Genomic DNA, 26,321 nt, shown 5'->3' with positions numbered 1-26,321 from the left:
CAGACAGCTTGAGCCCAGAGTACTCTCTCCTCCTCTCCTCCATTAGCTAAGGCGTGACCCCAGCTGCATCCTCTCTCTCTCCAAGGCAGGTCCTGGCAAACCCCTGGGGAGGGGGAGAAAGGAAAGGCACTGACTGAAGACCTCCTCCCACCCATTAACACCTCCCTCTTCTTTTGGGTACCATTAGACATCTCAGCCTTTCTCTCTTGTTTAATGAAAAACTCCTGAGAGTCTTGGGGTGCAAGTCAAGAACTGAAGGTGTCCTAAAAGCCACATTCTATTCTCAGCTTGCCTGGCTACTCTGGAGCACTTGACAGCTGAACACTCTAACTAGCATTCTCCTTCCTTCGCCTTGTATGACACGGTCAACAGCCTCTTTGGCAGTTACTTTCCAGGCTCTTGTGAGGAGTTCACCTTTTCTACTTGCCTTTTAAATGCCAGGGTCTCTCAGAATTCTGTCTTTAGGATTCTCTTTCTCACTCTGTACTTTCTGGGGCCCAAATACTGATGGCCATCCCTCTATCTACCACTCCTACCATGATGGCTCCCAAATATGTCTCTGACACAGACTTTCCACCCAGTTGAGTGCAGTGTTTCCTGAATGTGGGCCCACAGAAACTGGTGGTCTGAGATCAAGCTCTCATGGATCTACATACAGTGGGCTCAACATCTTTTGCAGGTAGTTCTCAAGTTAGCAAATAAGACACAAATCATGTTCAGCCAAATTACCCTTGAAAATCCCTCAGGAAGACCAACACACTGTCTTGGATTAAGACTAATATTGTCAGTTTCTCCACAGATTTTTTTTAACAGATTTCTTTTTCTTTGGTTGAATACCCAAAGAAATATTTGGCTTGCATTTTTTTTAAATAAAAAGGTATATTAAATATAAGAATCATACCTGACACAATAGAAACAAACTCACCTGCTCCTCGAGGGAATATGCTCACTATGTGAACAGGCAAATAAAACAGTCTGTACTTTTTGAATGGTCTTTTTTTTCCCCAAGAGCACAGATTTTTAAATTTCCGAAGTTACTTCTTATGTGAAGTGGCCCTACCATATATGGTATGTGTGTGTGTGTGTATACTATGTATAAATGTAATGTGTCTGGGAGTATGTGTAAAACCTTCAGGCTGATGTACTCTCCCGCACCCCCCTTTTCCACCTTGCTAACTGCAAATTCTTTGCTCTTCTAAATTTAGTTCAGCAACTCCCTCTATAAGGAGGCTTCGCTCACTCCCCAGCCTAATTTAGCTGCCTCTTCCTTTGGGTCTCTATAGCACCCTACATGGACAGGGATCACGTCACATAGAACAGCATCTAGGATTTATTTGTGCATCTATCTCCTATACCACATCAAGAATGGAAGAATGGAAGAACCACATCTTATTTGACCCTGTGTCCCCTTAACCAGTACAAGGTTTGGTGCATGGCAGGCTCTAGATGGGTGTTTAAAGAAATGGATAAAGAACAAAGCAAACACTCTTGGTAGGCTGTTAAAGACTTAAGAGCCAGTGAGCATGCTGGGGTGAGCCAAAACATAGGATTTCCCTTAGCCAAGGGCTCTTCTGGTCCACGGATCTGAAACTTTCTGATATCTTCCTCTCATGGCTGAACAGTTATCTATATGAGATGGGATATGCTGGATGCAGCCTGAAGTATGGGGTCCAACGGAAGAATCCTGAGAAGTGAAATAAACCTGAATGCCATCTGACTTTGGTTTAGAAGAGAAAGGCAGTGAGGGAGAGGGGGATAGGCCTTCCCAAGGAGGCAGGCTCCCAGCCTACCCCAATTCAGAGAATAAGACGCCAGTCAACTTTCCCGAAGCCTAGCAGCTCCAGCTCCCGGTCACTATAGGACAGCCCAGGTAGTCCAGGGTCAGGAATGCGGAGACTGACCAGGAAGACAATGAGAGTGTCAGGACAGGTCATTCTTGGACATGGCGAAGAAGCAGTAAAATGTTCTTCGACTCGTTTTTCCATCAGTCTCCCCTTTCAGGATCCAAGGATCCCCTCTCCCTATAGGCCCAGGGTCCCTAAATGGCCAGGAAGCCCTCAGGAAAGAGAAAATCACCTTAAATGTCTCAATACTACCGTGTTAAGGACAACATGCAGTATTCCGATGATGATTCCCTCAAAGAAATAAGTTTCTAATGCTGGCATTTCAGGTGGTCATGAGGCTAAGATCCTACTACTAGTCCTCAAGGGACTGCCCATTTTATCTAAAAGGAAGGTGGCCCTCCCCCTCCCCCAGGGACCAAGGAAGTTCCAACAGGGCTCAAGACAGCCCAACTTTCCCCCAAAGGCCAAATCTAGCCCACACCTTCAGTAGACAGCATTTGGAAGAACCATTTTCACCCTCCCACTCACATTTACGTATCCTTATCCCGGCAAGAGCAGAACAATTTCTTTTTCACCTAACTCAGGTTACTGCCTAACAAGGATTCACTGCTTCGGGACCTAGGAAGCACTGCTGACCGAGACCCACAATTACAATCCGCTTTTGCATCTTCCAACGAGGAGAAAGCCACTGTGCCCGGCTGTTAAGACACTGGAGGAGCATTCGTTACCTGCTCTGGGACTTGCGGTGACCACGCATGTCCTTCTTGGGTCTCCGGGTGACTGGTGGGGCTGGGGTGGAGGGCAGGGGGGGTGGAGCAGCAGGTGTGGGCGAAGGAGGTAGACCATTGCTTGGCTTATTCTTGGGGTTCTTGTCAGCCTCATATTCAAAGGTGCGCTTGGGTTTGGGGACAGGGTTCACAGCGGGATCAGGGGAGCTCTTTGATGGCAGCAGCTGGGAGCTCGGGCTATTTCCAGGGGTCCCTGGCTTAGTGGAGCCACTGCCTTCCCTCTCCAGGGGTGGGCCTGCCTCCCCCCCAACTCCAGCCACTCCTCCTGCCCAGCTGCCAGTGCTCACACTCGTGCTCCCTGTTGGTTCCTCCAAGGTGCCCAAGGTCCCAGTCTTCCTTCTCCCTCGGTCTACACTGTAGCAGCTGCTGGGGAGCTGGGGGAGTCCCCGGCCTGGCTGCTCCTTCAGGGCCTGTTCAATTTTCTGGATCCGACTCAGCACTGCTGAGCTCTCTCTCCTGCTGCCATGCCCCCTGAGGAAGGCGCTGGGCTCACTCCGGCCCGCCCGTCTCTCTGGCCGATAGAAAGAGTCCCGGACAGGGAGCGCCTCTCCCTCCTCCTCGGTCTCAGGGTAGGAGCACTCTGAGAAGGTCCTGCTCATCCTCCGGAGGCCCTTGAAATCGAAGGCTTTTTCTGAGCTGCAGGGGGATGGCGCCACGCTGGGACAGCCCTCACTGAGCGCCCACTCGCCCCCAGAGCCCTCCCGCTTCTCCCCGCACATGCTCATCCTGGGCGAAGCCTCTCGGCGCCCCTCCCATGCTGAAATCTTCTCCCGGATGCCCAGGCTGTGGGCACGGGTGCCAGTGCGGTTCAGAAAGAAGCTCCGTGGGCCAGCTGTTGGCCCTAGGGATGGGGTGCTCTGGGCAAGGGGGAGGCAAGCAGCTACTCCCTCTACATCCTGGGCTGCCCCTTGGACGTTCTCCTTCTGGTCCTCTCTCTTGCACACTGAAGGGCTTCTGTCCAAATAACTGAAGTTGGTGGCCTTGAGGGGACAGATGGGTGGTGAAGTGTCTGGGGAGGGAGCTTGAGGATTTGGGGGTGAAAGATCACGGGGGTGCCAGTCCTTGAGGAGCAACCGGGAGCTGGAGCGGCTTGGGTACCTGCAGGCTGACGTTTCACTATCACTGAGCGGGTAGATGGGACTCCTCGGTGGGGAGAGAACTGGAGGTGGAGAGACTGACTGAGACCTAAAAGCAACAAAAACAAAAAAAAGGAAAAGAAGAGAAAATGGCAGTGAGTGGCCTGACAACCAGAGGCATGGTGTTTCATTTTTGGCCTGCTCAGTATCCCTTTCCTGCAGGGCATCCAAGCTCGAAGTACTCTATTCAAGTAATACACCTTTCAAAGCCGTCCTCAAGGGAAGGAACACTGCTTATCCACAGCCGGCCAAACTCAATGGGTCTCTCTGCCCAATTCGATCCCAGAGGCCCTGAGTGCTGTCTGGAACAGGCCAGCTCTGTGTCAGGTCAGAGGATCCCAAGAAGCTACATCGGCCAGCTAGAGAACAGTAAGGCCAGTGGTGTGCTGCGAAATGTTTAGCGGTCGGCCCTCTGAAAGAGAAAGCACAGTTCTGTAACACTGGCCAATCTCCACAGTATAAATACTCCCACTGCAGCTGATTTCAAGCTGCCAACATGGCCCCACGGAATGTGGCACTGGGAAGAAATGCTGGTGATCAGTTCCCAGCAGCTGCTAGAAAGCATCTCAAGCACGCTACTTCCCGAAGTACCCCAAATATACACCCGAGCCCTTTGCTCTGTCTCCTTAACAAACCCCTGTCTCCCGAGACTTCTGTTACCGGCACAGCATACTGCACCTCAGCTTGGGTCTTGACCAGAATTCAGGTCCCTGAGAGTCTCAAAGCATCAGGGTCCCTCAAGAAAGAGTCCTCTCTGCCCCGTCAGCGAGGATGCCCATGGGGAGGAGAGGCTAGCTCCTCAGGAGGCTCTACCCTCCAGCGGTGGCCACTTCTCAGCACTAAATCCACTTGCAGGTCTTAGCCAATAGTGGGAAGAGTTCAAAATAACTGGTTTTACACATATCATTAACTCATTTAGTCTTCACGAAAACTCTACACAATTATTATTGTTTATTATTATCCCCACTTTACAAATGAAAACCACAAAGGCACAGAGAGGCTAAATATCTCATCCAAGGTCCCTCAGCCGGTGAGGGGGGAAGCCAGGACAGGAACTTATAAAATACTATGCTGCCCCTTTCAAGAGGAAGCAGTGGCCTCTGCCATCTTTGTGAACTGCCTAGGCTCCCGGACATAACCCGGCAGAAACCCTCAGAGCCCCATGCACAGCCCTGTCTCAAATGTAGCATTTATAAGTAGCAGGGACCTCTTCCCCTTCAAGACCTCTAGACCTCTTCCCTACCAGTCCATGATTTCTTCCAAGTGGAAGGACACGTCCTCAGTATCTGGAAGGTGCTCAGTGAATGGAGGACAAATAAAGGAAAAGGTAAAGGTGAGCTTATTGACAAGAACCATGAGTAGACTTCTCTTTCAGTACACTTTTCTAATTGTCTGCTAGGGTCATCACTCTCAACTCTCGGCGCTCTCCACAAACAGTTTTAGTTCAAATACATCAGGGTCTTGCCAACACCGCACGCTACGAAGGCCTACCTGACCCTCATGCCATGGCCCTTAAAGCTGGGTGGGAGCCTCACAGGCTCCAGAGGGCCATGCCATCCACAGGAAGGCAGCCAGCTGCCCTCGAGCCAGCCTGCTGTCACTACTCGCTCACACACAGAAAACTGGAGCTTGGGTGAGTCAGGGATTGGCCGACAATTCCCTGTTGGGTCATAGCCTCTGGCTGCCCCCGATCAACAGGAAACCTCAACATGCTTAAGTTGTTTTTAAAAGGGCAAGTCAAACAAGAGCCATCCCACGTGTACATGGGCACAGATGGTAGAAATGCAGTGCCGAGCCAAGGCAATGACCAAAGAGACTCTGCACAGCAAGGACGTATGAAAGGAATAAGCCTCAGCACTCCCTAGGGTAGGCAGCAGCAGGGCAATGTGCCAAGCTCGAGCCTGGGGAGATCCCAACCTACTCACAATGAGGGAGGCCTTAAGTCCCTCATTTATTTCATAGAACCATGGATGCCAAAGGTCATCATCAGTCCAGCCCTGTGAGCTAGCAGTATCTGGACTCCACAAAGGACTCTGTTTCCGTTATTCTCCTTTGGAGGTGGGAGAAGGTGCCGTTAATAGAAAACAACCTGGACATGTGTTTATTCATTCAACCAATACTTAGTGAGCACCTACTATGTACCAGGCCCTGCTCTAGGTGCTAGACACAAGAATAAATAAAAGAGGCAAAAATTCACGTCTTCATGAAGCTTAAATTCTAGTGGGAGAGGACAGTCATCTAATGAGACTCAGAATCTCTTAGGAAGCCTCTTGTATATGCCTCATCTCTCCAGACATTCTGATATATGCTCCCCACAGATGAGTCTCCTCAACCCCCAAGGTGAGAATTCACCAGGCCATGAAGCCACTGTATTTATTGGCGGGGGGGGGGGGGGGGGGGAAGCGTAGGTATGTATGGTGTATGGCATGGCTCCCACAGGTGGGAAAGAAATATGGTAAGGATCTCTGGTCTGTCCGATTCCAGCATGGTTTTAGAACAGATGACTCCCTAACTTCCCTTAGTAGTTCCCGCATGGAAAAAATCTCCACAAGGTAAGAAATTCTCTCAAAGCCTAAATACCTAGGCTGCTTTAACTGAAGGTTAGTTTCTCTCCTCTCATGAAGGATCAAATAGAGAAGAGACTGGCCCTTCCCTTTAAAGGTGCTGGTCTTTGTATCATTGCTGAGTTTCGGGCAGAGCTACAGGGGCTCCTTGCGCAGCCTCCCCACACAGGCCAGGCTCAGTGTGTTCTAGCAGCTCGGGATGGGAGAAAGGGCCTGCCCACGCTGACCTGGAGCCTAGTCATCCCCAGGTTCATCACAGAGAAGGCAGCATTTACTCACTCCAAGGTCCTAGGGATAAATTCATAAACAATATAGATAAGGCCTTGCCCTCATGGGATTCTCACTTGACAGAAGAACTCACTGCTATCTCTCCATGTTTCTGAGTCTACCTTTTTAGGAATGTGACTATAAGCAAAGCCACTCATTCTCTCTGAGCTTCCAGCTTCAATTCCTCCAAATTGTTCTGACTATATCACAGGGTTGTCATAATGGGCAAATGAGACTGGATGTGAATTGATATCATATACTGTAACTCACTATGACTGTTAGTTATCATTAGTATTAAGTTCTTCACCAGGTTATGCTAGGCCAGTTCTTCTCAACAGAGGGTAAAAATATTATAAAGCCTTAGGGTTCACATTTCAGAGTAGCCACTAACAAGTTACATGACCTTGAGCCAATAGCTTTATCTCCTTAAACCTTAGTATCCTGATCTGTAAAATGGAGGTTAAAAGAACACACGTCTCAGGGGGTTATTGTAAGGAATAGAGACAACACACATCAAGTGTTGAACCCAGCGGCTAACACATAGTACTCGGTTTTAGCTTGATAATTACTAATATTAACAAGGGGCTCACTATTCAGAATAATCACTTGGCAAACTTTTTCAAAGAGCTTACCTTTGTCCTTGGATTCTAAACATCTGGAGTGGAAGAGAAAGGGAGTAATTTAAAATGGCCATAAATCCTTTGCAGCTCATGATATCAAAAGGTGGATCCTATTTTTCTGCCCCTTAAATCTAGGTTTACCTTGTGATTTGCTTTGACCAACAGAATGGAGTAGAAATTAAACTAAGTCCCAAACTTGAGGCCTCAAGAGGCCTTGCAGAATCCCCCTTAACATACCTGGAATGCTACCCTGAGACTGTCATGTTAGGAAGCCAGTCTAGTCTTTTAGAGGATGAGAAGCCATGTGGAGCACAACCGAGGCCCCTGCAGCCAACAGCCAGCCCATGTGAGCTGACACTTGGACCCAACTGAATTTGGCTACATGAGAGACTCCAGGGAAAACCAGCAGAGGGACTGCCCAGTAAATGCACAGAAACGTGAAAAGTAATAAAGTAATAAACTGTTCTAATAGTAAAATGATGCAGGTGGGAAAGGTCAGCCATGTGTATAATTGGCCTGCCCTATCCCAGTGCAGAACTACTGCCCTGAACCTTCCATTCCCATGCCTCTCTCCTCCACTTCCCCACAGAGCAGTTTTCATGGTCTTGATGTTTGGATCTCACTCTCTCTACTAGGAGCTCTGGCCTGAGAATCTCTTCTGAGCACTCCCTGCAAATGGAGCTAGTTCTGTAATCCCAATAATAGAATCAGCTTCCATCAGTCTTTGCCCCAAGTGGAAGGAGGGCTCAGGACAACCTGTTCACCCAGAAAACAAGGAGGCTTAAGGGGGAAACATGATGGGGACTGGCGATGAGGATGCATGGTTCTTTGTGGCAGTGTTCCCATGGCAGGTGGCATCTCCTGAGCATGGATGGGAGGGGGTGCTCACTCACTCATAGGTACCAGTCCTCACTAGCCATCTTCCAGTTCCTCAAATGCAGGCTGGTAGTGAAAGATAATTCTCCCCTGTTGGACAGTGGGAAACTAGCCACCTGAATGGTGGTGCCTGGATCCAAATACATACCAGGTGCTATTTTAGGCATCATGGATCAGCAGAGACTAAAATTAGACAAAGTCTCTCTAATAGGTTATAGTCTAGTGGAGGGAGGCAGTGTGGCTTTATTTGTTTAGAGTGAACAGACAATAAACAAACCAACACTGAGAGATGGATATGGAGCCAATGAAGAAGAATTAAAAAGGGGAAAGGGAGAAAGATTCACAGTGAGGGAGATCAGGGAAGGCCCCTCTGCCGGGGACAATGTGAATATAGCCTTAAGGAAGTGAACAATGAGTTTATCCAGGGGACAAATGTTGTAGGCAAAAGGAGCAACAGGGCAAAGGCTTGAGGCAACTACATACTTACTGTATTCTGGGGGCAGCAAAAAGCCCAGTGTGGACAGAGTCGAGTGAGAAGAGGCAGAGGGCTGGAGATTAGTCAGAGAGGCACCAGAAGACCCTATGGACCAATAACAAGACTTGGGCTTTTACTCTGAGAGAGAAAGGAAGCTCTTGAAGGGGTATGAGCAGAAAAATGATATGCTCTGACTTCACATCAGAGAACGGAGTGCAGGGATGCAAGCATGGCAGCAAGGAGATCACCTAAAGGACACTGCAATAATCCAGGCAAGAGATTATTATGGCTTGGATTAGAATGGTAGCAGAAGAGATGAATCTATTTTGAGAGCTATGCCAATAGGATTGCTGATGAACTGGATAAAAGGTATGAGAGACAAAGAGAAGTCAAGGATGATGTCAAGATTTTTGGCCTGAGAACCTGATAGAATGGAGTTAGGGTTATAAACGTCACCTAGGAGTCATCAGCAGTATATAGATATTACTTAAAACTATATGACCAAGTATGGCTAGTATCGAAAAGACAAGAAATAACAAGCACTGGCAAGCATATAGAGAAAGGGAACCTTTGTGCGCTTTTGGTCGGAATGTAAATTTGGTGCAACTACTATGGGAAACAGTATGGAGGTTCCTCAAAAGATTAAAAATAGATGGGGGGATGGGCAAAATAGGTGAAGGGGATTAAGAGGTACAAACTTCCAGCTATAAAATAAATAACACAGAGATGAAAAGTACAGCATAGGGACTATAGTCAATAATATTGTACTACAAGACACTGTGGTGAGCATTGCATAATGTATAGAATTGTCAAATCACTATGTTGTACACCTGAAACTGGCATAACATTGTCTGTCAACCATACTTCAGTAAAAAAAGAAAGAAAAGTATATGACTATATGAGCTCATCTAGGGAGTCAGTAGCTACAGAAACCCAAGGCCTGAACTGGAGCTTTCCAGTGTTTCAAAGTCACATAGAGAAAGGAGGAACCAGTGAAGAAGATTGACTGAGAAGAGCATGTAATAAGGAAAGAAGAAAACCATGAAGACTGATGTCCTGAGACCTTCAAAAAATAGGGAGTGATCAACTGAGTCAAATTTGCTAACAATCAAGTAAGGGGAAGACTGAGAAACAGTTGATAATTAGATTTAGCAATGCAGAGGATGCTATGACCTTGAGAAAAGAGATTTTGGTAGAGAGGTAGGAAGGGAAGCCTGACTGGAAGGAATTCAAGAAAATGGAATGAGAAGTGGAGACAAAGAATTCAGGCATCTCTTTCAAAGGGTTTTCCTAAAAGGGGGAACAAGGAAATGAGGTGGTGGGTAGAGGAGAACGTGGTGTAATAGAAGCATTTTGTTGGTTAGCTTGAGCCAGGAGATATGACGCAGCATGCTTGAATGATGACTGGAATGATCCAGTTAGAGAGAAAAGCTGCCAATGCAGAACGAGAGAGGGCAAATGCAGGAGCAATGTCCTTAAGCAGGCAGTAAAGGGGATGGGGATCCCATGCCCATCTAGAAGCGTTGGCCTTAGACAAGAGAACCCCTTTTGCTCTCATTCCCACCCACTTGGGCTGAATGTCTTTTCGCATGGTCTCATCCCTATGCTGTTCTATGCTTCCACCACTGGCCTTTACTGCCTCATATTTTCCAATGCATTCCACAGAGGAGAGAAGAGGTCCAGATTTGTTCTTTGTTTCCCACTCCTTCAAGCATCTGTACCCAGCTCCTTCCTCAAACACACTGATGTACTTAATGACTGAGTCCTATCAATTCTATAACCTTCACATTTCTCAGACCTGCCCCCTTCCTCCTCATCCCCTCTGCTACTGCTACTTCCTCAGCTCAGATATGATCTTTCACCAGGACTCTTAAAACAATCTCTTAATTTCTCTCTCTGCCTTCAATCTTAATCCAGTTCTAGTCAGTCCTCTCATCTTCTGACATCTTTCTAAAACACAAAAATCTTCACGGTTGAAACTCCCCATTATCCACAGAAGGAAGTGCAAATTCACTGGCATGGATGACAAGGCCTCGTGATCTGTTCCCTATTTTCACTTTGTCATCTGTCTTTTCCTACATACAATCCCCAAACCACCCACATCAAACTCCTTGCTTTTCATGCCTCTAGGCCTTCACACATTGTTTGCTTTCCCTAGAATGTTGGCTTGTTCCCTTACATATCTCTGTAGCTCTGCTCTGGAATCTCTCTTGACCCTACCCCCTTTCATCCAGGTGGAGATGGCCAAGTTTTGACGCCTCCACTGCACCTGGAAAAATGTCTTACGGTACTTGTAACATGTTATTGGACTAGATTGTTTCCTCACTTGCCTCCCTTACTAGACGATGAGTGGACCTAGTTGAAGGTGGTGATGGTGTCTTATTAATCTTGATATCCCCTACTCTTTGCACTGCATCTAGAATTTAGTAGGAATTAATATTTATATTGAATGACTAAATGAATGAATAAAAAATAAATAGTTAAAACCTAGGTCTCTTTATGCCTGCCCAGGATATTCACAGACTCCCCCCTACCTCCCCCTCTTTGTCACATATGATCTGAAGAACAACACAAAAAGTTACACCAAGCACTTAGTGCAGACCAGCATTGGCTGTCAGTTCCCAAAAATCTAGAAACCTGGGTTTCCTCTGGTCCCAGTTCCCTCACTTTCCAGATATGCTCCTGGAAAAGTCATCTAAATTCTCTGAGCCTCAGATTCTTTATCCATGAAACAGAAAAAACACTTGCTCTGAGTATCCGTATATACTAGCTGTGTGGCTAAAATGATGTACAATTAAAAAGTGCTTGAACACCATAAATAGCTCCAGGGAGGTAAAAGAAATATAAAAGCAAATACAGCACAGCTAAGAGACACCTATGACTGTGCTCTGATCATCTTTTGCTCTTTATTCTAAAAATCCCAGGCTTGCCCCTGGGGAGGCAGACACTGAAACTGGGCACTCATGCCACCACCTTGTCAGCAGGCAGCCAGATCTGCTGCTCATCAGGCGTGGGTGCCAACACTGCAGCATGTGACTGGCCAAAACCAACATTTACAGGAGAGGGAGTAAGATAAACAGATAAAAGGAGAAAGAGAGAAGAAAGGCGGGGGAGAATGCAAAGGAAATTTAAATTTCAACAGAAATTAAATTTCAATTCAAATTTAAATTTCAATTTTAAATTGAAAATTCACCATTTTAAATTCAATTTAAATATCAATTTAAACAGAGGGGCATGAACACTCACATACAGACAAATATGTAAGACAACTGAGTAGGAAAGAGAGTATGAACTAAGGGTATGGAAAGAGGTATTTAAAGAAAAAGCAACATGTGCCGTATGTGTATAAACAGACAGAAAGTGAGAGTCAAAATGCAAAGTATGTGCCCTTCCCTCTGGTATTGTTTCATAAGAACACAACCCAACCCTTCACTTAGTGATCTGAGCCATTCTCCAGGAACACAGCAGTAAGCATTCATGCCAAGGGATGCCCCATATATTGCCAAGTGCACCCAAGAACTCTCTGGGAGGGAAGGCTATCTTTAGTCCTTGATGACAAGAGGTTTCTGAACTCAGCATGTTCTGGAGACAGGGCTTCTGAGTGTGTTGGTATCAGGAAGATGACCAAGTTGGGGCCAGTTAGGGAAGATTCCTATGGGTCCAAGAAATAGCCCCGGAGGTAACAAGATGGGCTGTGGATGCCATGAAGTGAGCCTGTCTGCAAATTAAGGTTACACGGAGCCCAGCTTCCAATATGCTTAGTCTCTACGAAACAGGTGTCTAGCCTGCTCCCCAATGAAACTGCCTGGGAGTTGGCCATTCACCATTCTAGGGCTGTTCAATGAAGGTGGGCGCTTGTTGACTCAGTGGACATCAGCATCCTCCCACCACACAGTGACTGCCCTAACTCTGGAGATGACATTCTCACTATATTCCCTCAAGGCCATTATCTGAGGCTCCCAAGGAGAAGAAAGGAGAGGAAGGCTTCTCCTGAGTCCCATTAGCAAGCCCAGAAGTTTGCTCCCCAGGCCAGAGCAGGGGCTCAGCTCAATAACTCCCACTGACATCCCACTCTGGGACATGGTCCTGATAAAAAGCCAAAGAACAGGGTGACACTCACAACTTGGCCTTCCTGTTCCCAAAGCAACCTCATCTCAAATGGTTGGAAGCCCGCAACAGGGTCCAGGATAGCCTCATCCTCCAAGTGGGGCTACATATGGGCCACCATCTATAGAGACTCTTGAGGTCAACCATAGCTTGTCAGAGTAAGTAGAATGGTAACTAGGGTCAGAGCAGAAACTGAGTCATCTTTTCACTTCCAAAAGTACATCTAAGAATCTACCAAAGCCATACCTGTCTACCTTCCAGCTGATTTCTAGGGAAGCACAAAGAGGATCAGTGAGCTCTTCTCTGGGTGGGAACCCCAAGTCCTCTAAGTAGTAGCTGCAATGAACACAGAGTACTTACAAGACAGAAGTCCTCCCTGTGGCAGGTTAAAAATGATGCCTTACAGGAATATCCCCAAAGCCCTAGTCCAGTAAAAATGGGACTGCCCTACGAAGCAGAATCAGGTACTGTGCAAAGCCAACAGGGAGAGAAATGTAGTTCCAGGAAACCATATTAAAGATACTTGTAATGGTTTTAAAACATGGTCCCCCAATTTTTTGACATGCCTCCTATAAAAATCACCTCTTCTCTTGAATCTGGACTCTGCAATTGCTTGACCAATAGAATACAACTGAAATGAATTGGTGCCAATTTTCAGTCCCAAGCCTCAAGAAACCAGCAGCTTCTACTTCCTATCTCCCATGCTGTGAGGAAGCCCAGGCCATGTACAGAGGGTACATATAGGTGTTCTAACAGTCCCAGCTGAGGTTCCAGAAAGAGCTAACATCAACCCCCAGACATGAAGCAAGACACGTCTAGGTGACACCAACCCCTAGTCAATGAGTCACCTTACGCCTTGAAGTCTTTCCAGCCAAGATGCCAGACATCATGGAGCAGGGACCAGCCATCCCTGAAGTATTCTCTGAATTCCTAAGCCACAGAGTCTGTGAGCATAATAAAATGGTTGTTTTATACCATAAATTCTGGGGTAGTTATGTCGCAGTAGATAAGTGGAACAGATTTTGGTACCTAGAAATTTAGTGCTGTTGAAACAAAATCCTAAATCACTGACTTGGGGACTGAGTGACAGGCTATCAGGAGAGGTTACAGGAAAGTAAGGAAAATGTTAGTAGAAGCTGGAGGGAAGGGGACCCTCATAAATGTTGAAAAGTTTGGTAATTCTGTCCCCATTGGCGACAAGGAAAATAGGAAATCTACCTAATTCGACGATCCAGCTTAAAGTATCTCCGAGCAGTGCTGCAGGTGCCGTCCGACATCTAGCTGCCTACAGTACGAGACAGAGGAGAGGAGCCAAAAAAGGGACTGTTCCATTTTCAAGCAACACGGAAAGGAAACAGAAACGAGAAAGGGCTTTCCGGGTTAGAAAATAACACTTGTTTCTGTCTCTCTAGATAGGAAAAAATTCTCAAGTTAAGAAATGGCTTCCAGATTGTAGTGGCAGTTTTATTGTGTGTGTGTGTGTGTGTGTGTGTATGTGCGCGTGGGTGTGTGAACTAATCAGACTGTACACTTTAAAAGGTTCAGTTCAAGTTTAATTATCTGTCAATAAACCGCTTTAAAAAAAAATCTAGAGTAGGTCTAGTACTAAAAAATCTTTTGTCAAGACCTAAAAAAATGGTTTCAAGCATTCCTCTGAGAATCTTACAGACAGACAGACAAAAGGCCTTCTAATGATTTGAAGGGTGGGCCGTGCAGATCCCCTGTAAATGGTAAGGCTTCCAAGACTCGTGAGAACCCTTGTCCCCGAGCAGTCTCCCAGGGAACCCAATGAGGGAAGGGGCTCACAGTGAAGTGATCTGTACACAGTGAAGTGATCTGTACACAGTGGGTTATAAAGGGATTCCGAAGAAACCCACCAAGTTTTAAATGAAGTATATCGGCTGGGACTGGGAAGCACAGAGACCATATAAAATGAAGGGAAGACTCTGGACATTTGAAATATTATGGGTATGAAGCCGACGGAGAAAACTACTCACCTGCACAAATGGGCTACTTTTGATAGAAAAGGAAGAAGCAATCAGAGTCAGGGCAGAACCCAAAGCCCTGAGGGGGGAGCCAGAGACAAGGTAAATGCCTCCGAGGCAATAAAACCACGACTTAGCCAAGGCTTTGGTCACTTGTGCCTCACTGGATATAAGAATTACAATGGGCCAGTAACTGCTGCGTGGCCTCCGGTTTCCCCCTATGTGAAGAGGGCTATCTACAGTGGTTATTCTGGGCCTGTCCCACCCGGGTATCTTGGGTGGCAGATACATATTCTCTCTAGTTTACAGGTCTTCACATCAAGAGAAATAGGACTCAAGGAACTGCACACAATGAGAGAAAGGGACTGCACCCAAAGCGTTTCATCTATACCTGAACCTGACTCACACGATGAGATCTTAGACTTCAAGCTGATGCCATTAACAAGATGAGACTTGGGAACTTAGGGGAGAGACTGAGTGTATTTCACATTGGGCAAGGATGTGAATATTTGTGATCAGAGGGCAGAATATGGCAGATTGCATTTTCCAAAGACATTGATCATGACCTACCCCATCTCACATGCCCTTCTAGCAATGTGAAGTGGATACTCCTCTCATCAAGTGGGAATTATTTTCCCTCGGCTTGTGTGATGTTGTGATTTATAATAAGAAATATAGAATTGGTCTTAGTCCCATTTCTGGCACAGAGTTCCTGAAACCCTTGGAATTGCCTAAGAGATGACAGTGATCAAGGTGTCTTTTGTCATGTTAATGAGTGACTTTTGGACTACACCTAAGCATGGGGGCTGTTTGCTGGGAAAACCAACCTTGTGATTAGAGGGTTGGAACTTTCAGTTGTTCTCCTCCCCAGAACTCCAGGGAGGGGAGACTGGCTGGAAGTTGAATCAGCACCAATGGCCAATGATCTCATCAATCGTGCCTATGTAACTGAAGCCTCCATAAAAACCCAAAAGGGCAGGGTTCAGAGAAGTTCCAGGTTGGTGAATCAGAATGCTGCCGCATGCCACTATGCAAGGCCCAAGCTCCCCAGGACAAAAAATCCTTTGTTTGAGACCTCGCCCTATGTATCTCTTCATCTGGCTGTTGATTCGTATCCATTAATATCCTTTGTAATAAACTGGTAATCTAGTGAGTAAATGGGTTTCCTGAGTTCTGTGAGCCACTCTAGTAAATTACTGAACCCAAGGAGGGGGTCGTGGGAACCTCTGATGTTTAGCCAGTCTGTCAGAAGCACAGGTAACAACCTGGCTTGAGATTAGCATCTGAGGCAAAGGGCAGTCTACAGGATTGAGCCCTTAAATTGTGGGATCTGATGCTGTCTCTGGTAGATAGTCTCAGAATCAAGTTGAATTGTAGGGCACTGAGCTGGTGTCGGAGAATTGCTTAGTGGTGCAGGGGAGCACCCTCACACACACCACCACGTTGGAATTGGGGTGCAGAGCTCTTTACCTTGAACTCAGGCAGAACTTTGTTCTCGCCTTAATCAACAGGGTAAAACAGAAAAGACACCATGCAACTTCGGAGGCTAGGTCATTAAAATGTCATGCATTTCTGCCTAGTTCTCTTGAGATGCTCACTCTTGAAACCCAGACATCATGCTGTAAAAGCATGCAACCAACAGAGGCCACACATAGGTGTGCCGCAGCTGAGGTCCCAGCTGACTGCCAGCATCAGTGGTCAGACATGTAAGTGTACAAGTCTTCAGATAATTCCAGCCCCTAGCCACTGAGTCACCAATGCCGCAAGGAATAGAGACAAGCTTTCCCGCCCTACCCAAACTGCGATTTGTGAGCAAAATAAATGACTGTTAATGTTTTAAGCCACTAAGTTTAGGACTGGTTGCTATGCAGCAATAAATAACCAGACAAATATTACTGACATCACAGTTGGATTCTCGGAAGCATCTCAGGTAACAGGGGGCTAAAGCCACAGGTCCTCCGGAGAGGTAGCCTGCCACACCAGGACAGGCTCTGCAGCACTATCTTTTACCCACAGCCACCACTCTCAGGAGATTTTCCCTATCTGCTAGCTCTTCCCCTCTTCCTGAAATCGAAGGCAGAGGGTCCAGATCGGTGCCCACTTTAGCAGTGGGACCCCAAGACCTCTCTGGACTTTACCATATTACAAACCAATGCCTTGCTCTGCCCAGAAACCTACAAATGTGAGTTGAAATTATGGTTCCACTGTCAATTAACTGTGGGTTTTAGCTTCCTCGCATGTAACATCATGAAACTGAATGAATCCCAAGACCCCTCCAACTCTAACATTCCAAAAGAGTATGTGCTGGGCCTCCAAAGAGTTCCAACAGAGTGGGGGAAATAAGACCCCCATGAAAATCCACCCTATGAGGTACTATATGATAAGTGCCATCTGGAGGCTCCAAACCACGGGTTCTAAGAGTGAATACAGAGGGGAGGGAAATCCTTCTTTGCTGGGTGGTTAAGAAAAGCACTGGGAAGGAAGTAACACTTGCATCTAGACTGGCAGAAATGTAAGGTTTGCATTAGACAACAGTGAAGGATAAGAGTAGAAAGAAAGACCAGGGCTTTTTATGAAAGCCTTACAAGCCAGGCCAAGTTTGACCATATCATACTTGACAATAGTTTTTGAGCAGGAAGATCCCAGGGATGTTTAGAGGGAGGTGAATGGAGTGGTACAATAAAACAACAGAAGGACCAAGAGAGCTAGCCTTGAGTTCTTTCTCCCATTAGCTTTGTATTTGGAGGGAGCACCTCTCCTTTTCTACGTCTCAGCTTCCCAATCTGTAAAACACATGGGTTCGACTGAATGAACTCTAAGGTTCCTTTCAGCTCTGCCCTTCTAAGAGTCTGGGGACTGAATGGAAAGGGAGCCCAAAGTTGGTAAGACCTACGAGAAAGGTACTTTGAGGTACTATGAGGACTCAAATAGCACAGCAGCCTATGCTAGAAGAGGCTCCTCTCCCAGACAGCTAATCAACTGGTCAATAAATAGTTATCATCTTCCACATACCAGGCATTGTTCCAGGCTCAAGGGAGATGAAAAGACAACCAAGAAGTCTACACTTTTATAGGCACCCAGGTTTCTCACACCTCCATCCAGAGGCAAGGTTCCCAAACACAATACTGATAGCCTGAACCTCCATGGGGCAGTGACCCGGATGCTAGAGGTTCACAGTGAAGAAGCTGTCCAGGAAATCAGCAGGCATGACGAGTCTTCTGAGAACTGCCCCTGCTGCCTGCCAGGCCTTACAGCACAAGTGAAATCTCCTGAGAGCAACACGTAGCAAAGTTCACCCTGTTTAGGTGGCTGAATTAGCTTTAAACATAACACTTCCTTGTTTGCAAGTCACCACACTGCTTCTAGTCTCACCCCAGGTCATCAACACCAACATCACAAAACCTGGCCTCTGAAATCCAGGGGAGCTTGGAGAATCTCACCTCCCACTCCCAGAATTGGGATGCAGCCAAATCTTATGAGCTGGAGTGCGAACCATATGTAGGGAGGGTATATCTGGCAGCTGAGGGTGAAGCAACCTGCCCATGCTGCCTCGTCAACAAAGAGAAAGGGAAACCTGCTCCAAAAGACCAAAACCTAGCACTTTGGTGGTCAAATGAAAAGGCTTAGATTTCCTCCTCCTACATACCCTGCCAATCAAAACTGGGCTACAGAGGAAAAGGAAGGAAATATATTAGCAAAATACCCATAAAAGTCAAAAAGCAGAATGGAATACAGGATCTTTAACCCATACTGGCTCAGGTGAAGTCTCATTCAAGTTAAGGACACAAACTTGCAAATACCTACCTTGCCAGTTCCACAGGGTCCCATCTGCCCTTCCCACCAGTTTTCCATGCCCCAGAGTACCTCCTATGCCCAGAGTGAAACACAGATGCCTCTACTACCCCTGGGTTCCTCTGCCTCCATGTGGATGACGTGGGGGTCCCCAAAGCAGCCATCAAGTCAAACACCCAGCTTTCCCAGGCCCTAGCACCCTTCCACTCCCCAACCAAAGTTCCCAACACACCAAGGAGTCAAGTCAATCTTTTGGACCCAAGAGATTCAGGTGCCAAAGTCGTTAATACAGGTTGTACATGCCTTGAAGAAAGAGAAAGGATCATTCTTCTTTCTCCCCCATTGTCCACCACAGAGCCTGGTGCCTGAGAGGAAAGCCCTCAGAGCTCACTGACAATGGCTTCCTAAATGAACTGGTGATTTACTGCCCTCCTCAGCCCAAACAGCAACTCCCAGATATGGCTGGGGGTGAAGACAGCCAGCAAACCCACCAGATGACACTTTCAAAATAACACCCACGGTCCAGCAGTAGCCTCTGAGAGAAGGATATAGCTAGCCACAGAGGCCTGGGACTCCATGCCAAAAGTCCAGGAAAGAAAATTGGAAGGAAAGCAGAAATATGGCAGAAAGGAAGGGAAATGAAGACCTAGAGGGGAGGCTGGAAGAATGCTTTTTTAAGGCACATCAGAGGCTCAGATATTTACAAACATCATCTATCATGTTATGATGGCAAGCATGCCGGGAAGCTAAAGGAAGAGCAATTTTTAAAAATATTTAAAACATGTAGGTACATATTCCAAATAGAAACAGGTACTTGTCGGTGGTCTTGATTCTGCTTTGTGACTTGATGTAAAACCTGCTTCTCCCACTCTAACCCCCACATAGTGGAAACTGGGCAGGGGGGAAGAATATTTTAAAAAGTTAGGCCTTGACTCAAAATTGAGAAGCCCTGGTGAGAGCTATACATCGATCTTCTAGTTCTGGCAACTTTTATCCCATCATAGGAAGGGAGTTAACATTTATTGAGAAGCTTTATGCCAAAAACTCTGCTAAGCACTGACATATATTATCTCATTTAATCATCACAGCAACTCTGTGAGATACTTACTATTATTACTATTTCATAGATGAGTATCCAAGATTTTGGAGGGCATAAGAAAATGCCCTGAGATCCTACTATTTGGGGAGTAGAGCTTGGGTTTGAAGCCAATTGTTTATGATTTCAAAATCTGTGGTTTTTCTATCATTCTACATTCTACTTTTTAAAAAAAGACCAAACCAGGAAAGTGGATTATAGCTGACACTGACTAAAATTCCCCAAGCTGCTTTGTTTACAGCCCAGCCTAAATTCTTGTAGAACTAGACTTCTGCCTGCAACTTGTGCTAACATGCATAACTGTCTCCCCACCCCGACCCCCAGTGTGGTCAACCTCCCTCACTACAGTGTAGCCTAGCTCAGGCACAGGCCCAAGCTGTCCCATCTTAAGGAAAAGGATATAGCCAGGAGAATGTCAGCTGCTTCTTGCTGGCTCCATTCCTGGAGCTCTAGGCTCCTCCAACAGCACAAAGCAAAGTCTGTTTTAGGGTCCCTTTGCTTTCTCCTATGGACACTTATAGAACTGGAAAATGGCATAGATATTAGAGATGGCTTTTGCTTCATAGTCAGCATGAGCTGGGCCCAGATCATTCACCTGGACAACTGTCAGAGTCATGATGATAAGCATTTATATTTTGGACCCAAGCAATTTGGTTGCCTCTTGATGCCACCCTCCAGTGAACCCCATTTCCCTAGAAGTGCTCCCCTACCCACCTGCTCAGAGTCCCCCGAGGGGCCTTAGTGCCTCCAGCTCCGTGGGTGATGCTGGAATTCTTGTTGGCAGTCATGGTCATTTCTGCTCTCTGCAAACCCAGAACCCTGCAAAGAAATCAAGGCCTATTAGCCAAGTTTCCACAGGCAGCCAAAAGTACCTCAAGCATTTCCAGATGACCTCCAAAACTGCCAAGAGGGTTTCTGTGGCAGGTGGCAGGAACCACTTTCCCACATAGATTTAATTCCATGTACTATAGCTTAAGAGCCTCAAGGGATCCCTGATCTGGGTTAGGCAAGGTGTCTGTGAGCTAGCAGATAACTTATCACTTCACAGAGAATGACAAAACTCCATTTCCATCCTACCTCTTCTCATTTTTTAAATATTCCCAAACTTCAAGCGTGCCATAAAGCCTTGGCAAATTCCATCCTATTTGTATACCTCCTGAATAACTATTTATTCAGTGTTTTTCTTGAAACAACTTGAAACTAACTTGCTTATCTTAAAAGATTTAACCTTGTTCTATACAATTAATCATTTAGTCACTCAACAAATATTTACTGAGCACCTATGTCCTAGGCACTGCCATCCAACAAAGAATGAAACAAAGTCTCTGCCCTTGGGGAGATTCATTACAGGAAAAACAAACAATAAGCCTGCACATGTCACATGTGTGTGATACATCAGTGTACATTTATGTATAATTTGTATGGTGATGATAAGTGGTATGAAGAAGAAAATGAAGCAAGGTAGAGGAAGAGTGAAGAAGATCTGTTATTTGAAATAGAAGGTTCAGGGAGGAATATTCTAATAGAGTAACATTCAAGCTAACACCATAAAATTATGAACTATCATATTTTTTCTAATATACATTATGGTATTTAAGTACTGACAAAGTGAAAAATGTCCATTCACGTACCATACAGAGTTAGCAAATATATCATTATCCTTTAGGGAACATCATTTTATGTTAAAATAATAAAAGGAAGAAAAAGGTTAAAACTTAAGAGTACATCCAGATTGGAAAGGAAGAAGTAGAATGATCTCTTATTTGCAGATGATATGATCATGTACATAGAAAATCCAAAGGATTCCACTAAAAAACTTTTAAACTAATATATAAAGTCAGGCAAGTTTGCAGGATACAGAGTAATATTTTAAAAATCAATTTTACTTCTAACCACTGGCAATGAAAAATCTGAAAATGAAATAAAAAAAATTCCATTAATAATTTCAGCAAAAAAAAAAAAAAAACCTTAGTATTTCTAAGAATACTTAGAAAAATACTTGGGAATAAGTTTAACAAAAGAAATGCAAGGCGTGTATATTGCAAACTATAAAACATCATTGAAAGAAATTAAAGAAGACACAAATAAATAGACATCCCATGTTCATGGATGAGAAAATTCAAAATTGTTAAGATGGCAATATTCGCCAAATTGATTTATAAATTGAACAGAATATCCATCAACTGTAGAAACTGACAAGCTGGTCCTAAAATTTTATGGCAATCCAAGGGATCCAGAATAGCCAAAACAATCTTAAAAAAGAAGAATAAAGTTAGAGAACTCAGACTAATTTCAAAACATACTACAAAGCCACAGTAATCAAGACAGTGTATATACACATAAGTATAGAAATAGACATGAAGGGAATAAAATTGAGAGTCCAGAAATAAACCCAAATGTTCATGGTCAATTGATTTTCAACAAGGATGCCACGACTATTCAATAGGGAAAGAAGTCTTTTCAACCAATGGTGCTGGGACAACTGGATATTCATATGCAAAAAGTAAAGTAGGACCCTGACCTCAGACCAAAAAAAAAAAAAAAAAAAGGAAAACTGGATCTCAGACCTAAATGTAAGAGTAAAAATTTACAAAAGCAAAGCCAAGAAGAAAACAGGGGTAAATCTTTGTAACATCAGATTAGGCAATGGTTTCTTAGATATGACAACAAAAGGACCAGCAACAAAAAAGACCTAAACTGTATTATACCAAAATTAAAAACCCTTGCACTATAAAAATACCACCAAGAAATCTGAAAGACACCCACAGATGGGGGGAAATTATTTGCAAATCATGTATCTGCTAAGGAGCTGTATCCAGAATGTATAAAGAATTCTTTCAATTCAATAATAGAAAGACAAATAACCCAAATAAAAACTGGACAAAGGATTTGAATAGGCATTTCTCCAAAGATATAAAATCAGCCAGTCAGCTGATGAAACAATCACTAGTCATCAGGGAAACAGAAATCAAAACTACAATATAGTATTATACTTCACACCCACCAGTATGGCTATAATGAAACAGACAGATAAAAACAAATGTTAGTAAGGCTGTGGAGATACTGAAACCTTCATTTATTGCTGGTGAGAATGTACAATGGTGCAGCCATTTTGGAAAACAGTTTGGCAGTTCAGAAAAGTTGTACACAGAGTTACCACATGACCTAGCATGGTCCACTCCTAGGTTTATATCCAAGAGAAATAAAAATACTGTGTCCACACAAATACCTATACACAAATGTTCATAACAGCATTATTCATAACAGCCAAAAAGTGGAAACAATCCAAATGTCCATCAATGGATAAATGCATAAACAAAATGTGATATATCCATACAATGGAATATTATTCAGACATAAAAAGGAAGGAGAAGTACCGATACATTCTATAACATGCATGAACCCTGGTGCCATTTTTACAAAATGTAGAGAATAGGCAAATCTGTAGAGACAGAAAGTAAATTAGTGGTTGCCAAGGTTGGGTTGAGAGTGGCAGAATAGAGAATGGCTGCGATCAGTATGGGTTTCTTTTTGAGGTGATAAAAAAGTACTGGAATTAGATCGTGGTGATGGTTGCACAACTCTGTGAATAAACTAAAAACAACTGAAATGTATGCATTTTACAGTATGTGAATTATATCTCAATATAGCTGTTAAAATAAAACTTAAGGGCAAAAAAAAATTTTTTAAGTGCCTTGGAGAGTGGATGTGAGAGAGAACACAATTGAGACACCAAGCATATTTCCAATGTGAATGTACACTCTGGCCTGGACTAACACCCCTTCATGGAAGCTGAATAGCAGTTCTCACTCTGACTGGCATTCCCATCACACTGACCAAAATGAAGTGCATTTGGATGTGAGAGTTAAACATATTTATTTACAGCCACTGAAGACCTTAATCCTAGAGGCCATCTTACTTATTACCTTGGTACAAATAAGTGATTAGTCTTAATGACAAGAAAACCAAACCCGAGCCTCACTTTTATCCTTCATAAAGTAGAGAAAAGCCTTCTCTACCTGTCGGGGGGCAAAAAATCTTTATAAACCTAAGTATACAGTGATGATGGTGACGATGATGATAATAATGAGGATGAGGAGAAGTCAATCCTGCCACCAGAGCATCTGTGCACACTGGCTCTCATGAGATCTTCTTTATCTGCCCCAGCCCAGTGCCAAGTTAAGCTTTTGGCATATGGCTGTGTGTGCACTAGAAAGAAGGGGGAGAAGAGGCAGCCTCTGGAAGCTTTCCCAGGCCGGTTCTCAGGGTCCTCGGGGAGCACAGTGCTACAAGGAATCAACTGGCTAAGCATCAGCTTTCAACTGTGCCCATGGTAACAATGGTCACAATAACCATCATAACCCATCAAAACAACACTAGACATGCTCTAGCGGCTCCAGGGCAAGTCCTCAGGGAAAGGGCAGAAGATCTGTGGAAAGACCAGAAACTGAAAGATATTAAAATAACATGATAAAAAATATATTCTTTCTTTCCCCAAATTTCCGATCTAAGGAGGGTGGGCCCACTGCTCAGAAATGCTTTTATGTAGTTGAGTATGAGAACACAGAGTCAACTTAGTAAGAAGGAAAAATACAGATGACTCTGACATTTGCTTGGGCCGAGAAGAAAAATCCTGTGAAGAGGTAACCATAAGAGGAGTGGACCAAAATTTCTACAAGGCCCATGGCAAGGATTCTTGATCACACTTCTGCAAGAGCACAGCTGCAATTCTCAAAAGTAGCCTAGGAGTTCAGGCATCTTGGGCAGGCACTGCCGAGAACCCCAGACAGGCCCACTCAGTAAGAATAACAGAGATGCCAACTTGTCATCCTTCCTCCCACCTGCTCTCTCTAGGCCAGGTCTATCAGATCAGGGAATAATCTAGGGGCTTGAAGTACTAAGGACCAGGCTAACCCTTTACACCTGAAGCTCAGACTTGCGCACTGTGCATGGCTGGCTTCCTGGGGGACACTGCTTCTTCCAGGGCCCTAAGAGCAACTCCAGGCTCTCAGCTATGCTTTCAGCCTGACACCTTAACTAGCCTGACTGCAAGGAGAGAAGATGCTCTAGTTAGGAAGAAATACGCACTGGGCATGGAGCAGAGAAGGGGGCTGAGAGGCTGTTTCGCTAGTTCTCGGGCCCATCGATGGCAAAGTCCAGGCAGAAACTGCATGTTTAGAAAACGAAATTATTCAATTAGCATCTACCACCAGTCACGAGTTGCTCAAAAACCCAGCTCTGACAAATTATAGACAACCATCTGAAGAGTCAGGACTATCCAGAAAAAGGACTACAATAAGGTATTCCTAGACTTGTTCTACAAACTCTGCATTGAGACAAAGAAACCACCATCCCAGGTACTTGAGGTCCAGCGGGAAGAACACCTGACTTGGGGTCAGATAACTAATTCTAACCCTGCCTCTCTCAACTGATAGTTAAGTGACACTGCACAAGTGAGTTTCAAAGACTCAACTTTCTCACTATAAGAGCAATAATAATAGCATGACCTACCTCATGTGATTTCCTGGCACACAGAAGTTTAATAAATGGTTTTTCTTCCAGATCATGCTGCTCTAGGTATTTGGAAAGCAACCAGTCCATTCCCGACCTTGAGTCATTTTCAAATTCCCTGTTACTATTGTCATTCAGTCTATTTGCTCTATGCAAGCACTGTGCAAGGTACTAGGATATAAAAACGTTCAGACAGTCCCTGCCCTGGAGGATATAACTATAAAGGGAGAAAAGTCAAGTAAAAAGTGGACCCCAGGAATGCTTCATAGGGAGGTGACATTTGAAGTAAGCCTTAACCTATTTGCTACCCACAGTAAGAGGACCTAAGGAAAAGCAAAGGTACATTTATTAAGACATGTTCCTACATTCTTTATGTAATAGCTGAAGTTATAAGTACTTCACAAGTATTAAATCATTTAATCCTAGTAACAACCCTAAGAAGTAGGTACTATTATTATTTACATGTTACCAAGGAAACCAAGGTACAGGGCAGTTAAATAGCTTGCCTCGAGTCACTTGGCTAGAAAGTGGCTCGGCAGGAACTTGAGCCGATAGCCGGCACCAGTGCCCCAGCTTGGAGCCAGGACTCTGTATTACCTCTAATCATCTGCGAATTCAGCTCTCACAGCTCTGCAAGGTAGTGACGATACAGGCCCATTTTTCCAATCAGAAAATTTAGGGTCAGAGAGATTAATGACTGGCCCAAGATCACTCACCTAGTGAAGGAACAGAACAGGAATGTGGGTCAGCATCCACTCACTCTCCTTCACATCAATGGGGCGCTTGTTAAAAATAGAGTCCCAGGCCCCACCTCCACCTCCTGAATGGAAATCTATAGGAGTGGAGCCTAGGAATTTGCATTTTAAGCTAGTTTATATCCCTGAACGTGTGAAAGCTTGTGTCCTACTGCTTTCTGAGGACTTGGAAAGGTACAAAGGGTCACTACTGACCGTCTTCCTAAGGTTTCCGAGCTATAAGCAAATAAAAGATGGACGTTCATTCAGCCCTTCTTCGTCCTCCCACCCCTCAGCTTCTTCCACCCTGCACAGGAACCACCGACCCTCAACGACAAAGGAGCAGGTCCAACATGAGGTCCAGTGAAAGCACTACCAATGTCTCCTCTAAACAGTTCCTCAATTTTCAGGTGTGCTCAGTGTTCTTGCATCTCAGAACAATTCTTCCTGCCACCCACCTCTAGTAGCTAACATCTGCTTCTGCACTTTCTCCTCACTTTCAACTCCAGGGAAAAAATGTTTATAG

The 26,321-nt window shown here is 44.9% G+C and overlaps 1 protein-coding gene across 3 annotated transcripts in view; it reads right to left on the bottom strand.

Annotated features, from left to right (window-relative positions):
- The window catches only part of DENND2B (DENN domain containing 2B), a 146,626-nt gene that overhangs the window by 33,197 nt on the left and 87,108 nt on the right, over nt 1–26,321 (bottom strand). For 2 of the 3 annotated variants that reach the window (XM_032427015.1, XM_032427014.1), the window contains 2 exons: nt 20,265–20,369; nt 2,573–3,817 (listed from right to left, as the gene is read on the bottom strand). In XM_032427015.1, coding sequence (XP_032282906.1) covers nt 2,573–3,817; nt 20,265–20,344 — 1,325 coding nt within the window. In that variant the 5' untranslated portion in view covers nt 20,345–20,369. The remainder of the gene's footprint in view (nt 1–2,572; nt 3,818–20,264; nt 20,370–26,321) is intronic. The other variant, XM_032427016.1, reaches the window with a different exon arrangement.

This window comes from Phoca vitulina, unplaced genomic scaffold (assembly GCF_004348235.1).
Source record: "Phoca vitulina isolate PV1807 unplaced genomic scaffold, GSC_HSeal_1.0 scaffold36, whole genome shotgun sequence".
NCBI lineage: Eukaryota > Metazoa > Chordata > Mammalia > Carnivora > Phocidae > Phoca > Phoca vitulina.
Note: the sequence above shows the minus strand (reverse complement) of the source record. Positions and strands in the feature narration are given on the sequence as shown.